The sequence below is a fragment of the Pectinophora gossypiella genome, chromosome 16 (genome assembly GCF_024362695.1).
Source record: "Pectinophora gossypiella chromosome 16, ilPecGoss1.1, whole genome shotgun sequence".
NCBI lineage: Eukaryota > Metazoa > Arthropoda > Insecta > Lepidoptera > Gelechiidae > Pectinophora > Pectinophora gossypiella.
In genome coordinates, this window is record NC_065419.1 from 11,532,793 (window position 1) to 11,550,829 (window position 18,037).

The window sequence follows — 18,037 nt, forward strand, 5'->3', positions numbered from 1 at the left end:
ATGAAAGAGGGAACTTTTAAGCTACGTTCCCTGGAAAAAATATAGACGAAGCTGAACAGATTTAACCTGATAATTACCTATCTTCTCATTCCTCGGGTAACTACATAATTCAAAAATATAACGTAATTATAAAAAACTAACATCCTAAACCACAGATAATAGAAAACTAACGTGCTAAACCACAGGTCATAGAATACTAAAGGTTTTTTGACGAATCTTTATAGCACTATACCACGGTAGCTGTTAATACTGTTACCCGCATTAGAGCACCGTGGCGGAGTATGCTCTATACCAGCTCTAATTTATTGAGACGTGGGGGGTTAAAAAGGCCACATCAAAGTAATTCATCTAAAACAGAAATATTGCTATTTGACATTTGGTTTCATTGCGCACATACTTTTATATGCGCAAATGTCAAATTGCAATATTGCTTTTTTAAATTGCTTCGATGTGGTCTTTGACCCCGACCCCGACCCCCTGTACGATGTATGGGCTCTTTATGAATGTAGGCTATGTCATGGTATAAGAAAGTTTCCATGGGCTATGTTACGCAATCCTTCGATAACTGTTATGACACGACCAGTTTCATATTGGCCATATACCTACCTCACATGGTGGTTGTAATTCGTAATTAGGCTGTATCTTTATTACGTGTTTGCCTTGGTCTCGCCGTCCTAAACGAGTAAAACTTTATTGGGGAGGCCACGGTTAATCTGCTGCTCTTGATTTACTTTTTAATACTCATTGAATAGGTAGGTAGTATTGAGTAGGTAGGGACTGTAACCTGGAACCTGACAGACGGCAGCAAAACTGTCAGTACTATTCAGAGGCGGTGGACAGGTGTCCTAGTATGGCTTTGTAATAGACTACTCTGGGCGCCATCCCACTTGCGTCAGAAAGAGTACTGCGGGGCGGAAGGCAAGAGGGAAACCACTGCCCTATTTTTCCCTAAAAAAGTAGCAATCATGCTACACCGACAAGAGCGTGGCTCTTAAATTTGTGATGTGAGGTAGTATAAACACCTAAGTAATGTGTAAATAACTGGTTGAATCGTTACGTTAATTAGAAAAGGCATTGCATATTGAAAGAAAATACCCACCTCGGCAAACCCTACTGAAGGCTGTAAAATTAAATTACCGTAACGTGAAAAAAATTAAAATTAAAATAAGTCACGTCAAAAATGCCCATTTGAGAACAGCACGAGCTTGAATCATACATACATATAGCATCACGCCCATTGATATACAACTACATAGATCACGCCTGTATTCCCGAAGGGGTAGGCAGAGGAGAATAATACACTTACAAGTGACGACAGCCGCTCATCTGCTATTAAATACATTACCTTTAGACAGGATGTACCTAAATGGTAGATAATGTATTTAATCGTCTAGGCAATTAATCGTACGAAGAAAACCCCAAATATTTCCAAGAAAAACAAATAAGTAAATCAATCAGAGCACGCGCTGCGTAGAGATATGCTTACAAGGTTTGAAGTGATATAGTAATAAAAATAATGTATTGGGTATCGTAAAGCTGCGTAAGCGCATGCCATTACACCATCGATGAGAACGTGACGATGCTGAGAGTCTGACATGACAAATACCCACGTCGTTCGCCGACGTCAATAGGATCTCAAGATCATCATATTTACAAGCCTCTAATATTTGTATTTGCACGTAGATGTGATAGGTACTTATTACGGAAAATACTTAACTCTTTAAGGTTCAGTCTCGTCATAGAATAAGTAATAATATTACGTACAGAACGGAAACTCTTCGCCTGCACCAATTCGTGCTGGGACTTACTTTAGTCTAAAACGGTCGTTTTAGCATTTAAGGAGTAAAGGGGAGAGAGCGTGGACTGTGTCTCGCTCGCACTTACGCGTTAAGCGGCACACGGTATGAATGAGATTTTTGTATAGAGTGTCCGTTTATCATATTCTTATCCACTGCTTCCGATAAACATTTTTAAGGCTAACTAAGTACCTATCTACCTACTACACCATATAATCAATTTATATTTGCATTGTTTTCAGGATGTTGAACGAACAAGACTTGGCGGTGGCGCGGGCCATAGCGGCGGAGTCTCGGGAGACATCCCCTGGGGGCTCCCCGGGTCCACTGCGCAAGAACCCCCTCACAAAAGTCATCGACAAACTCCAGACTTTCCGGTAAGTTACAGTTATAAATATACATACATGTAAACCTCATCTTAGAGTTTTTTATGAAAGATTTAAAATTACTTAATACAAGGCAGTATGATATTTTATCTTTACCAAGGAAATTTAAAAAAAACTAATGTCAAAATTGACAACTTTTGGCAGGAGAGTACATAACCTAAAAAGCACTGAATATTTTGTTTTTGTATTAATTATGCGCATATAATTAAGTGTGATGTGACTGTTTTAATCAAATAATTAACCCGTGTACAAGAGGATTGCATTTAAAATATGACACTTTTGTGGCGGACTTTAATGAAAAGTTGTTATGAAGATGGATAACAAACCTGTAACACAGACTAACACGAAACGAGCGTCTTTTACTTCAACTACCAGTAAAACGAGTAAACATTCGACTAAAGCAACTACTAGCAAACAGATAGACGATGAGTAAGTCTTTTATTTATTTATTTACTATAGAAAAAAAAGCTTCATGATAAATCTATTGCAAAACGTAAGTACTCACCCCTTTGCAAGCCACATAAACTTGTGCTCAGTGTTGAACATAACTTTAAATAGTATAATGAATTGAAAAAAATATATATTCAATCTTTTATAGTATTTTATGCAACAGTTGTATAAGAAGGGTCAAAAAATGCGAGTGGCGTGAGTTGCGATGTGAGCCTTGGCGAACATCGCAATAAGAGACGCCACGAGCATTTTTTGACCTAGTTATACAACGTTGCATACAATACTTTTTCTACGACGACGTAATTTTAAACGAAACACAAAAATTTTCCAATTTATTTTCCAACGCGCGGGAAAATGGCGGCAAATGTATACTTTTTTTTTATAGTATATCTATGGCACCAAACAAAGTAAAGGTGCCAGTTTCCAGGTCAAAAAAAAACAACAACAATGCTTTTTTGGCGACATTATAGTACAGTTACACTTTGTAAACAATGCTTTTATAGGCCATAGAGCGTACACTTTTTCAAAGAGTTTAATTATGTATGTACTTATATTAGACTTTTTGGTTATTTAAATGCCAGATTAAAGTAGAGGAGTAGAAAAAAAATTAAATTACATACTTTTTAAATTCAGTATTTTATATGTTAAATTAGTTCCATTAAATTACCGGTAATCGGTAAATACCGGTTTTTCGCATCCCTTGTTAACTGTCAACGTGTGTTTTTTTGTCACAATTATTGTTTTCAACGAATATTTGGAGTGAAATGATTGCAACAATGAAAAATGTTATAGCTATTACTTATAATATAATAAAAAATACGTATAAATAATGCAATTAAGTAGGTACCTATTTGGGGTTTAGGTTCCCGCAGATTACAAAAAAGATTCCATATTGATGACATAATAATTAGAACTCTAAAATATAGTGTTGTGATTTTTGAGCCCTTCACATTATTTTGCCAACACGATTTCGTTTTCAGACTCCTATATCGTAATTATTTTAGGGAGGGTGCCTAATCTAGCCGGAATTTTCCTAAAACGTATGCATCTATACTCCTAACTCCTATCCCGGCCGACAACAAGCGCGCCTCAATCCCGTATTACCCGTATAACTCGTGACTCGCGTATATCCAATAGCGTTATTCATATATATATATTTCGCGTCCGGAGCGATTTGCTATTCTGTGTATTAAAAAGTAAATAATAACTTAGCTATCTATGTTTTTGCACTTTATTATGATATTTGCTGCTTAATGCTCAACTTTATATCAGTTAGTAACTCCTTACACTTTATTTTGAGCAAATGCTTCTCTTCAAGTTTTGTCGAATAAGATTCAAAGGCGTTAATGCAAGATAAGAATACATTTAACTCTCACTAAGTACACCAATAACAAATACGAATAACTATCTACTGTTAGTTTCTTATTGTAATTATAAGCAGCCTACTCACAGTAAAACCCCGCATTTGGAACTCCGAAACGTATTTATTGCGGCCCAAACTTTCAATGCTAGTGACAGAAAATACCTATAAATAAATTTTTTCAACAATAAAATGCTCATTTATGGATGTGTAATTTAAATTCCGGAACCGGCAGGTAGGCTCGAAGGTCGGTCAAAAAATGGATACACGTCGAATATTTCAGATTCCATAGCGTTGCGGTTGTTACCCAGTGGCTTAAATAGGCAACTTAACAATGGACAACCGGGTTATTCTATTCTAGGTATGAATAATGCCATTTTTTTCACATTTGTTTATTTACAGGAAAACGATCCACTAACACGAGACCATTTTAGTAATAATAATACAATTTTATTGCATTGCCGTTGGTCGCTATACCTACGAGTATTTATGTTATTTGCGGTTCTAGTGTTCTGTTTTGGTTTTTTTATCATTTAATTTGCATCATATTATACCTACCAAGTTAATTCTGTTTTATGAATAGCCAAGGACGAAAAGATACCTACCATGGAATATTCCGTGTTGATTACTACCTCGAGCATATCGTAAATGTCGACCCACGTTTGGCTACGTGTTAATAGATGTCTGATTTTTATCCGGTAGGTATAGGTTATAGACATAGGTACGACTAACTAACTACTTTGGCCTAACAAAGAGCCCCGTGAGGGGTGCCTCTGTCTAGCCCTATTTGGAACACAGTCGTGAGCTTATGTTATGTTAGGTATCACCGTGACGTGTATTATTACGAGGAGAGGGTTTATTAGACTATCTAACGCGTTCGTTTAGTCAAACAGATGTATGCACGAAAACGCCTTTAGGTTCGCAAAAATGATTTTAAAAAACAAAACATTACGGATTGTAAAAAAATCGCATAATGGTATGCAACGTTTCTTATTCGGTTTTTTTTTTCCTTGAGTTAATATGTATAACTGGTACTCTTGCCAGCTCTCTGCGCTCACGACGCGGATAAAAATCGCCGCTAGAGGAAATAGGATAAAACCACAAATCCTGGCATGTGTATTGCCGCCTTTATTAGAGATTAGCCTCAGATAGCATTAACTTGGCCGGATATATGTATAATTGGGTAGGTATATAAGGTATTTTTGAAGATAAGTAATATTTTTTTTATATTTTTTATTGAAACGATATGCAATTATAAAAAAAACTAATTTGAATATTTTGTTGTTAATTCATTTTTTTTAAATATCTCCAAAAGTAGGCTGAATGACGTTTATACCTTTGCCTTTGCTTAGTTTGTTTAATATTGACATTTTGTTAGGGTAATGTGCCCAATTAATAGAGAAATAAAGCTAATTAAGACGAAATCTCGAAATGGTTTTAGAATTAGCGTAACTTTTTTTCCCTTAGGTACATACCGAATTATGGTCAGGCTACAATTGATTTACAGTAGAATAACCCGTCAGTATCGTTCGATTTCGTTATGAATTGTTGTACAAGCCCACGCAGTCCTGTGACACGGTTCCGATGGTGACCAGACCACCAGGCATGCCTGACTCACCGTGACCTGCCAGGAATGTGACAGTTTTGGGGCAACGACTCTTGCCCTATCTACACAATCATCGTATGATTCCTTTCTCTTTTCGCAAGATTGCAGAGTACATATTTTTAATGTACCTAATAAATTGCAAAATTGGCCAGGTAAAGAAATGTATAAACTTTTTCTTTGTACCTAGCTAGGAGTCCTAGTACGTCTTTTTTTGATGTGACTTATTGTAGATTTGCCGCGGATGGCAATAACTACTTGGCGGGACAAAACGGCTTCCAAATATACTACTCTGGGCGCCATCAGACAGAGTACTGCGGGGCGGAAGGCAAGAGGGAAACCACTGCCCTAATTTTCCTTAAAAAAGTAGCATGGTGAATGCTACACCGACAAGAGCGTGGCTCTTAAATTAGTGGTGTGATGCATACATACATAAACTCACGCCAATTTCCCCCCGGGGTAAACGGAGACTAAGTATGGAATTCCATTTGCCTCGATCCTGACACACTTCTCTTGAGTCCTCCACGTCCATCATAATTTTTTAAAATCGCAAAATTATACCTAAAATGTATCTATTGTCTTCCCCTTTCGGATGAAGATCACACGCGTAAGGAATCTTTCGGTTTTTTTTCAATTTTATCATATACATATATAACCCCGTATACGGTACTGGGGCATTCAGTAGCACAAGTAAGTATCGAATTGAATCGAATATTTTGCCCTGCGTTTCCGCAAGAACAATGGATTTATATATCTTAAATGTCGAACGACATCTTATTCCAAAATATACTTATTTTAATAATACACTTATTTCATAATACAATTACTTCAATATTTAATTAACGTGAATTTCCTACCCATTTTTATCCTTTGTGAAGTTTTTTATTGACACCATATAAAAGCACAGTAACTGATAATAAGATCAATACTCATGACATTCGTTTCAATGTCGGGCATCGTCGATAAGCTTGATACAAAACATACAGCTATATTTACTACCCTTCTTTAAGTACCACTTTTCGGGAAATGGTCTAGTAACCAGAGCTGACCCGTGCCCGCTATACTTAGGCATTACTCATCTAACTTCTCCTCTCGTGTGGATTATGAGATCAATGACCAACCTAATCAACTAAGGTTACTATTGAACCGCCAAAGGCCCCTGACATGACTCACATAGAATAGAATATAAAATATGTTTATTTATGAAAAACTTAATTCTTAGTCTTAATTTTTACCTTTTTTAAATGAGTTCTTGACATCGACTAGTAATCGAGGTTTTGTTAAAGAAATTCGCATCGGAATGTGATTTTTCAAAAAGTTTCACTATAAGGCGGCGATATGTGAACTAACAAATTAAACAGACGCAATTAACTCCCAAAAGCCTCTAACCAATAATATCTAGGTTCAACAAATCCTGTTCCGTGATCACTCTTAGACCTGTTATCTGGTAGGCCTAATCATATATTATCCATCATTTTTGTATACAAACATCCATCAAATTCTCTTGAAGAAATGCTTAGAATGTAACATCGTATGTATGCGTGATGACGCATACCAGATATGTGGAAGAAATCAATTTGATTTATCAAAAATATTTTCAGTGCATCATGAAGTTACGTTCCTAAATAATTAGCAGGTAATTCTGAGTGGTTCTATGCTGTTCTAGGAGCAAATACAAATCATAAAACACGTTCAGCTGCTTGTCTTTCCGGGCATGTCGTAAAAACCGACAGAGGGATTGTGTTTTCTAACATGATGGACTAATGTTATGGGCAATAGGCTGATCCCTTATCACCATAAGGTTTATTATATCTAGCTTACGACATCGTATCAACAGTGGCTGCAAGTTGTCTTTGATAACTTGTGGCTCTGCCCATCCCATTGGGGATTACGGGCGTGAGTTTATGTACGTATGTAATTCTGAGTATTTCTTAATTGAAGTTGTCTGGAAGTGGTGTTGCGTGTAACTCAAACAATTAATTAGCGAAACACTTTCGTGTATTATCGCTAAGCAGCCGGTCGTTATGATATGAGTAATGAGGATTACTAACGCATTTATGCACGGAAATCCAATCTACATTATCATCCACTCACTCTCGTTACCGTATTGCTTAACAAAAAGTATTTTAACTTAATGAGACTACAACCCATGACTCATAAATTGCCTAGCTACAAAATATCTAATCGCCAATTTCTATTCGCACATCCAAAAGTTTTTACAACAAAAATTATTCATAAAAAGTGCACGGTATAAATCTTTATAATTATTGCTCGTACACGTTAAATAAATAATGAAATGAACTACACGGGTTATCGAGTTGTAGCGATAAAAACGCATGCATAAGTTGTAAACACGCGAGAGACGCACGCGATGCACACGCGGGGGGTGGCTTCTATTGAAATGAACTTTAAAAAAGAAATTCAGAAAGTATAAACCGGATGAAGCCTCAAACCAGACTCGGAACCTCAGTTCTAGACCGAGTTAAGGTCCGCGATTCGTGTCATGGAGTCGCGATTAGGATCACCCGAGCTACTCATGAGCTTGTGATTGTGATAACGAGTACACGAGCTGTTTTGTTTGCAATTTCGGAGCTGTGGAGTGCGGTGCGGGCCTGCGGTGGCCGCCGCCTGGCCGCACTCGGCAGTCCGCGCGCCGCTCTACATCAGCCATCACGCGCGCTCGGCTCTCACACGCTCCTATACCTCGATCGTACGATCCCTAGCCTTGCATACACCGGGCCCAATTCGCTTCATACGTCCGAAATTTTGCAACACTCGCCGACACGCAGGTTACCCAAATCCGCATAAACACTGCCGATTGTGAAATTCGAGTTTTCGTTTTGGACGTTCTAAAATTGCATTCCTAGTGTAATTGTTGAATTATGCTTGCAAAAGTGAAGTGAAGATTAAAGATAGTGGATCTACGTGATGATAAGTTGGTTGTGGTAAATTGAAGCAATGTTGTCGATGGAGTCGCTGTGGTGTGGGTCGGAGAGTGAGCTGTCGACCCTGCGAGGCAAGAGTGCCGAGAGGGCAGAGTACCGGCTGACAAGGCGCAAGCCCTCCAAGAGTTTGATCCCTCAGGCCTTGCTGCACAACCCGGAGGTGCAACCGAGGGCCCAACGGAGGAGACGATCTGGCACTTGGCCGTAAGTTCAATTATGAAAATTACCTGCTTCGTTCTTGCCAACAATAACAATTTTGCTCGTATTTAGGTAATATTTTTCGCTAAGAAAATTTCATTTCGGAACAAGAATGTTCTTATGAGATTCTTTGAATAACTTCTGCACTTGTCTTAATATATCGATCTAGATACCGAGCTGGTTTTAAAAGGTTCATATCCTTATAAAATCTTTCAGTTTCGTAATGGTGTGCATTTTTAACGATTTCAAGACATTCAAAACTTGTAACGTAATCGACCTGATTAATGTGGGTACAATATGCGTGTAATGATAAGATTATTTAATTTTTCACTGTTAACCCAACTGCACGAGACTTGTACGTGTTCGTGATAATTACTATTTCAGAGAATCACGTACTAACTAGTAAGAGAGCGTCGCGCTGAAAACCGCAAACTATAACGCAATTCCAAAGTATGCTACTTCTGATAGATACATTATTCAAATCGCTGTCCCTATATTATTTCATGACCTCATACCTACAAAGACGTTTTAAAATCTATAGTATTCTAGTATTTACCGGCACTGAAACTGGGACAAAAGGCTAGCTGCTTCACTAAATGCAATTTATGGGTCACGATTTTGGCAGCTTGGAATCTAACCCAAGACACTGCATGTAACACGATCAGAACAGTATCTTTATAGAACGGTACTGAATGAATCTGAAGGCGAATAACAACAACAATTCATAGACAATAATTCCTGTCAATATTTTTTTGGAAATGTTTCCATGTCTGGATGGCTTATCATATAGTACAATTTTGGTGTTTGACTTGCGTTCGTTGTAAAATGATTCGCCAATTATTCTTTTGCGTTGGTTGTTTTATGAGCGTACCTAGATCTCCTGCACTCAGAAGCTTCCTTTTCTGTAACTAATTAAGCAATTTAGGAGCCTTCGCTGACTGACATACAGGTGTTGCGTTTTTTTTTTGATACTGTTCTGTGTAGGTATATACCTCGTCTAATTGTACTATTCCGTCTTCATGATACTCGCACACGTCCTATTAAACATGCTTATCCTTTCTAAAACTACTGTTAGTTTCCACACCTGTGTAACTAGCAATTATTAGACCAGTTTCATCGCTTTTGTTTCCTCTTAATTACATAGTACACGTATTATTATGACCCGGCTGCCGTTAGCTTTCTAGATTTAATACATCGGTATTATCAACAACAGTACAGTTTAGTCTAGACTAAGCTTGTAACGTGTCTTCAGAGACACTGACCTAGAAACCTATTGCGGCACTTTATGCTTTCTTTGAGTCTCATTATCTTTAGAATCTTTTGAAGAGCGTTAACGAGATTCTAAAATAATACATAAACTCACGCCTATTTCCCACCGGGGTAAGCAGAGACTATGGAATTCCATTTACTTCGATCCTTCACACCGTGTACACACACGCCGGTTCAAGGTAGATCTTACTGAACCGTTTCTAAGGACATCTCCAATTTGGTCAATGTACGTCATAGGTCTTCCTCTGCCAGCCCTATCACTAACCTTCTGCTTTCGTAATCCTATTATCCTTCATCCGCTCTATGTATCCAAACTAACTTAACATTCCATTCTCAATCTTATAAATAGTATATTCACGTTTTATTAATTGAAATGGTTTCTAGCATTCGGCAATATTGCGGTTAAAGTAGGATTTAATTAGGTTATAGGCGCTAATCAGTATGTACAGAAGGGACACTCCCCTCCCCGCACCAATACAGGCTGGATTCAATCTTAGTTGTAATCAATCCGATAGAATCTTTGACGTTACGTTGTGATAGATTCTCGCGAATATTGAATAGGTTAAGATGGATTCGGACTGTCTTGTAGTACCTAGCACATCTTCAGTCGTCTCCACTAAGCCCTAAAGATCTGATTCTCATAGCGTGTTAATTTAAATAAAATAATGGATTCCTGAGAGTAATTATGAAGTACATTAAGACACGGATTTCAGTAATCATCTATTGTTTTCGTAGTGATTTCGTCACAATTAATGTGATCGGCATCGGCCGTGGTAACATGATCGATAGCCCTGGCCAATTCCGGTGGTTAGTATTTGGAAGGACCTCTTTACATAAATGCTGATAAGTCAATCCAGTCAATCACTTACTGATAAAACACCTTTCTCTTTTATTAAGCAAGCCTTAATCGATATAGCGCTGACCACTATCAAGTTTCCATACGACGGGTAGTGTTTTTACACCGCAGTTGGTGTTGCTTCTATGGTTTCACTCAATCGCCCCATTTCTTGCAAACTGAGCCCATTAGCTGACCCAATGCGATTTGATGGGAAACTTACCTTCAATTCTCGTCTTTGTCGGTTTAAGCATATCTGCCGCAGGATCGAGGTAGGCTTCAGCAAACATTTCAAGCACACCAGATTACGCAATGCTCTTGTTCATTTTACTCGATTTATCCAACAGATTATGAAACCATGAAAGCTAAAATGTAGACAGATATCCGTTGTTGTGAAATGGCTAGAGCATCACTAAGGTATAAACCTCCTTTGTTGTAGCTTATGCATTTGATTCTTGCGATGTAACCGCAATTGTAAACTTGAATATAAACCACAATCAACTTGGCATACTTCATCTTCAAGCTATCAAATAAATTTGTCAGCGGCCAACGTAGACCAAAGATATATGCCGTAGAAAGCAATCCTGTTCACAATTAGCGTTCCTGGTTAGAAATGCTAAACTATTAAGCGTTGTTAAACCACAGGCTCTTTAATGGCCAGTGCTACTCGATATTCTTGATATTTCCAGTTCTAAGAGCTTTCTAGAAAGATTCTAATGCATTAAGGTTCAATTAACCTTTTAAGCGCTAATCAGATCAGTAGTTTGTAGAGTGGTTCCTTGTGGGTCTTAAGATAAAGTATCTGTTAATGTCGATAAATGTCGTTAGCATGTTAGTCTTGTATTTTATGCTGCAAAGTAGTAGTAAAAAAGCTTCCTCAGCTACTTGGCTGTTACTTTTCGTTAGTTGGTTCACTAATGTTCATTCCATCTTACTGTGAAGCCGCAAGGAATTGCTATAGAATAAGGAATAATGAACGGCAACTCTCCGCTCCCTACCAGCATGTACGATAACGTCAATGTGTAGTGTCTGTGTAAAACGAGGTGTTTTGTATGAAGTGTCCGGTGCTTCAGTATGCTACTGCGGTTAGTGAAGTCTCTGCTATAGCTAGACGGAATTCCTTAAATACCTTGCTTAAATATTTGTAGCTACGCAAAGTTCTTGTCTAGTTAGAAAGGATATTTAATTATTTATGCAGAAAATTCTGTTTGTCAGTATCAATTGAATTGACTAATAAAGCGCGTAAAAACAAAACGCATTACGCTGCTCATTTTTCCGGGTATGATGTAAAGCTCACAGAGCGACCATGTCCTTTCTGGCATGTTAGATATGGATGATGAAGACCTAGACAACTTGCAGTCACTGTTGATACGATGTCTTATCCTGGATATGATAAACCTTACGGTGATAAGGGATCAGCCTATCGCCCATAACATTAGTCCATCATGTTAGAGGACACAATCCCTCTGTCGGTTTTTACGACATGCCCGGGAAGACAAGCAGCTGAACGTTTTCTATGTTTTTTATTTGCTCCCAGAACAGCACAGAAGCAACTTTGATAACTTGTGGCTCACCCCATTAGGGATGACGGGCGAGAGTTTAAATATGTATGTTTATGTATGAAGACCATATTATGTAGAGTAAACGTGAAGAAAATAGAAAGGATTTATAATAATGTTTATTATTTGTAGGTTCTCTAGACCTTCAAGTAGTGGCATAAAGGTATAGAGCTCATTTAGCTTAGTTTATCTATGACGAAAATAATAATTTCGATCACCGAGCTAAGGCCACAACACGTTTAAGTAAGTGATTTTGCTAATTATGTTGAAAGATAATTTTCCTACCTTTCCTAATGCTTCTCGTTACGCTGCATTGCAGTCCGTAATTGGATCAATTTAAACAATGACTACAATTTATGTAACATCGTATTGCATATAGTGGCGAATTGATGTCAGTTATATATATCCTGGGGTTCAATCTTGGCTGTCACTGCACGTGTTGCACTGAATTAGCCCGTAACGCTTTTTTATTTATAATAGAATTCAAATAGAATAGGCTACCTGTAAACTTAGTCAAATGAGATACTTTTTACGAAACGTCATAACGAAAGTTTTCTTTGGAGTTTGTATGGAAATACTGTCGTGTGACGTCATCAATAAAAGCTGTCAAATGTAAGTAACAATTACAACGAGTACGACGTTTGACCACGTTTATTGTTGACGTCACTATTTTGTTATTCTCATACAAACGCCATGTTAATCAACCGTTTTAACGTTTCGAAAAAAGTATTTCATATGACTGGGTTGTCATTTAGCCTATGTCACTTACACCCTGTACGGTCACGAGCATTAATATGTATACACTTTGGTACCATGTCACATTACTTTTTTGACAAATTGAACTGTAAGTCTCGCTAAATGTCAAATATGTTAGTGCGACATAGTCCTAAAGTGGGTACATAATATTGCTCATGACTGTACAAGAACATACAACTTTCAAGAAAACACTGTAATTGGGTGACTTTATCGACTATTTATTATTTCCATCGTTATTCTTTCCACAACCAACATCTACTAGAAAGTCGGGGCACCAATCTAACCCCGTTCTTCACTTGTTTTCCTTCACCGCGTAATTCTCACTTCCGTTCCCGCCTTTTCTGTTTACTTACTTTTAAAATTTATTAATTAGTTTTATAACATTTTCAATTATAAATAATTTATATTAATTATATTTAATAATATTTGAAATCAATAAAATACTTTTAAATTATAGGCCCATTTGCTTCGACGATAATAGTGCAGGTAAATTAATAGTCCATATAAATTCCATCGTTTCGCAACTTTAACTTTAATCTAATTAATATTCATGTTAGATATTGAGATATCTACTTGCAGATAATGAAACTTCTTTCAAAATACGCGTGATCATGACACAAGTAGCCATACAATTAGATAGGGTGTTAGTGACATCGTAACAAACACTGAGAGGGATGATTCAGACCATGATTCTGAATTGTTTTTCGTTACGATGTCACTAACACTCTGTTTAATGTCTGGTGACCAAAGTATCTAGCCCTTACACCACAGTACTAGATTATTGCAACATTGGCACATCCAATACCAGAGTCCTGAGTTATCCAATGACCCATGTGTGGGCAGTAGGTATGTAATATTACGTGCGATGTTTGTCGCGTTATCCAACATGGTGTCCGTCTACGTAATATAGTTGACTATACCTACCTGCTCAATGCGTGTGCGCCTTTGCTTCACGTGCAGCGATATATGTTTGGTTTTCGTCATTTATTTCATACATACATACCTATATTAGCTTAGTAATAAGTACGGTCACGAGCATAAATATGTATACACTTTGGTACCATGTCACATTAACTTTTTTGACAAATTGAACTGTAAGTCTCACTAAATGTCAAATATGTTAGTGCGACAGAGTCCTAAAGGGTACATTATATTGCTCATGACTGTACAGAACTAATTAGAGCTACAACTCATTTTTACTATATTGTAACTTATTTATTGTATACATTGTAACTTTAAATAACAACATAAACTCACGACTATACTCCCAATTGGGGTATTCAGAGGTCTAACCTCACCGAGCTTTCTGTTAGACCAACGTGATAGGCCGTATCGCCGCGTATAATGGTCGAGCCAACTGTATTAGTAAAAACTACACTTAAGATAAATTAATAACTCATTTATGCAAGTCCGGTACCGGGCTTCGAACCAACCTTCTCTTTTGAGAAGCAATCCGCTGAACAAGGCCACAGTGACTACCTACTAAATAACAAATATTTTTGAAAACTATTCTAAAAATACACCTTCCTCGCCACTGTTAACTAAGTCGTATCCAGTTTTTTGTGACATCAAAATGTTTTAGATAAATATTCAAATTACTGAAATTGTTACCCTTATCAGTAGATAAATATTCAAATTATTTATCACAGAATTATATCATTGTTTTGGTTATTTCTGATACAGTTCTGATTATTATGTATTTTATCTTGACTGTCTAGTGTACACCTGGCAAAACACATCGCTAATGTATAAATAAAAAAGTAAAATAAAGTATTAAGTATATTTTATTGTATATTATTAAGCGGAAGGCAAGAGGGAAACCACTGCCCTATTTTTCCATAAAAAAGTAGCATGGAAAATGCTGCACCGACAAGAGCGTGGCTCTTAAATTGATGATGATGAGTGTATATTCTATCTACTCATCACTAGGTTGTTATTTCCAGGTTCTTTATGTAGAGATACAAAGGGCATTTCACAGAATGGAGCACACGCCATACATACACACATACATACATAAACGATAGAATTCCATTTGCTTCGATCCTGACATACTTCTCTTGCTTCCTCTGCGCTACGTAACGACTACAAATACGATGTTTTCAAGCTTCTAGTAACAGCCTCCGTGGTCTAGTGGTTAGAGCGTTAGGCTCACGATCTGGAGGTCCGGGTTCGATTCCCGATGGGGACATTGTCGAAATCACTTTGTGAGACTGTCCTTTGTTTGGTAAGGACTTTTCAGGCTTGAATCACCTGATTGTCCGAAAAAGAGGGCACGTTAAGCCGTTGGTCCCGGCTATTAGCCGTAAAAACACCACCAACCCGCATTGGAGCAGCGTGGTGGAGTATGCTCCGTACCCCCTCCGGTTGATTGAGGGGAGGCCTGTGCCCAGCAGTGGGACGTATATAGGCCGTTATATATATACAAGCTTCTAGTCTTCATCATCCCCCTAGCATTATCCCGATTTTTCAGGGTCTGCTTACCTAACCTAAAGATTTGACAGGTCCGGTTTTTTAAAGAAGCGACTGCCTGACTGATCTTCCAACCCCCGAAGGGAAAACCAGTTTCTAGTTCTCTAGACATCTAATTGGAGAGAGATGTAGTTGTCGTGCGAAGTATGGCGATGTCGTCCGATGTCGCTCGATGTCTCCAAGGAGACAGTAATGTCAGCCAGTGAGAACGAGGCTTTAGATTTCAGCCTTCTTTCTCTTTTTTCAGTTTTTTTTCTTGTCTACTCGATAGTAATTAATCGCAATATTGTTACCGATTCCAGTCTTAAATCGGCAATAAGTATGTACCACAGATTACTTAATAGTCACTACGTGTCTATTAATGTGATCTAAATCAAATCAAAGCATATACAAGGCGTTTACGAGTGTTCCCTTTAAAGAATTGACTCATTGTGCGCCGATGAATGGAACACTCGATGCTTACGAGTCTATTGTCGTGAACCACCTGACGGATCCACAGCTCTATAAATAATATCAGGTTTTTCCCATCAAGTTTGGTCTTGGGAATACTCTGATAATACCTTTCGAAGAATCAGGATGTGGAACTAAGTGTTGGAATAGAATACCTATAAATGATTGCTAGTAGTGGAAATGGGCTAGATGACTAAAGATATTATTAAATGTTAATCTAGAAAAATACCTATCATTTTTCGTTTTGAATTATTTACAAATTTGAATTAAGAATTACATAACAAAGAGTACGATGTTTGATCACGTTTCTTGATGACGTCATAATCGTCATATGAACGTGTTCTTCCTATCTACGCCGATACTGACAGTGGCTGCAAGGTGTCTTCCGAAGACTTCACAAATCCAACACTCACAAAAACTTTATTTTTGACATTCTAATTGAACTAATTCTAATAGATCTTTTTTATTGCTTTCTTTTTTTAGTGTGAAAGGATCGAAGCAAATGAAATTCTATATCTATAGTCTCTGCTTACCCCGGTGGGAAATAGGCGTGAGTTTGTGTTTGTGTATGTGTTATTGCTACTATTTTCTAGACCGCCTATTGTACATGATCTTTATTTTATTTCTCCTTCGTTTCTGGATCTTGTATTTCCTGTGTGTGCAATAAAGTATTTGTTATGATACGTTCAACAAATGTAATTTGAAATAACATACCTTATATATTGTAAATGAGGTAACCAGACCAAATTTAGTTTGTTTATGTATTTGTTGCCATAGCAATATAATATATATAATAATATAATATACACGTGTATTCACGTGCTGTCCTCGAGTTGCGAAGTGCTAATTATGCGCCGTCGGAATATAATGTCGCATACATTATTTGCAAAGCATTATTATAATAATTTTATATTTGACCTAGATAGGATATATTTGGGGGGATATTGTCGGAAGGGGCAAGTCACAGGGACTGTAACCTGGAACCTGATAGAGGGCAGCAGTAACTGTCAGTACTATTCACAGGCTGAGGACAGAGTCCTAGTATGGCTTTGAAATAGACTAGTCTGGGCGCCATGCCACTTGCGTCAGACAGAGTACTGCGAGACGGAAGGCAAAAGGGAAACCACTGTCCTATTTTTCCCAAAAAAAGTAGCATGATGACGACCAGTTGCCATACCACCATGAATTTGAAGTAGCATGGAGAATGCTAACACCGACAAGAGCGTGGCTCTTAAATTAGTGATGAGGATGTCTGAGTTAAGAGCTAACCATTGTTAAGAGTTTTTGTAACGCATGCTTTTCAAGACGGATTAACTAGAAACGAACATAATTATTCCAAAATACATTGTAATGGCAGAAGCATATTTTAAAATAAATTGTTGCTTGATATTTGGATCACATTGTGTATAGAATTATGTTGCCCCCTATATTGCTTCTCTTTATTTTTATTAGAATAATAATGGGTGGAATATGTAATAAAAAGGGCATTTTTACCCAAAAACAAAGATAAAAGGTGCACATGTCTGTTATCCATGAAATTAGAAGGTTAATCGAAGAAAACACACTGATTCACAGCGAGCTCTGAAGAGCAAACTGACAAGACACTATCTCCATCAAAAATTTGTTAAATTAGTATAGTTTATTTGTTTTTTGTACCATCTAGTGCAATAATATCATATATTAGTGTTATTAATAGTGAGATTTTAGCTGTTGAGAAGTTAGTCTCAACAGACTAGATGTTGTTTTCTTTTTATGGTGAATGTTGTGTTCACTTGTAATAGGCTTACACATAAGTACTGTTTTACTTTGTTTAATTATGTTCTAACTAAATGTTATAATGTGCATAGCTGTAAGCGATCCATATATAAATAAAATAAAATAAATAAAAAATAAAATAAAAATCTGTACAGCTCCATCTGTATTGTTTGAGGTACGTAGCCTGCAATTCTGATCATAGGTTT

General features: G+C 37.3%; 1 protein-coding gene across 5 annotated transcripts in view; it reads left to right on the top strand.

Moving 5' to 3' along the window:
- Window positions 1-18,037, top strand: part of LOC126373826 (NAD kinase-like) — a 44,985-nt gene that overhangs the window by 929 nt on the left and 26,019 nt on the right. The window contains exon 2 of one of the 5 annotated variants that reach the window (XM_050020156.1): window positions 2,039-2,173. In XM_050020156.1, coding sequence (XP_049876113.1) covers window positions 2,040-2,173 — 134 coding nt within the window. In that variant the 5' untranslated portion in view covers window position 2,039. Of the gene's footprint in view, window positions 1-2,038; window positions 2,174-2,322; window positions 2,612-8,226; window positions 8,745-18,037 lie in introns of those variants that run through there. The other 4 variants (XM_050020157.1, XM_050020159.1, XM_050020155.1 and 1 more) reach the window with 4 other exon arrangements.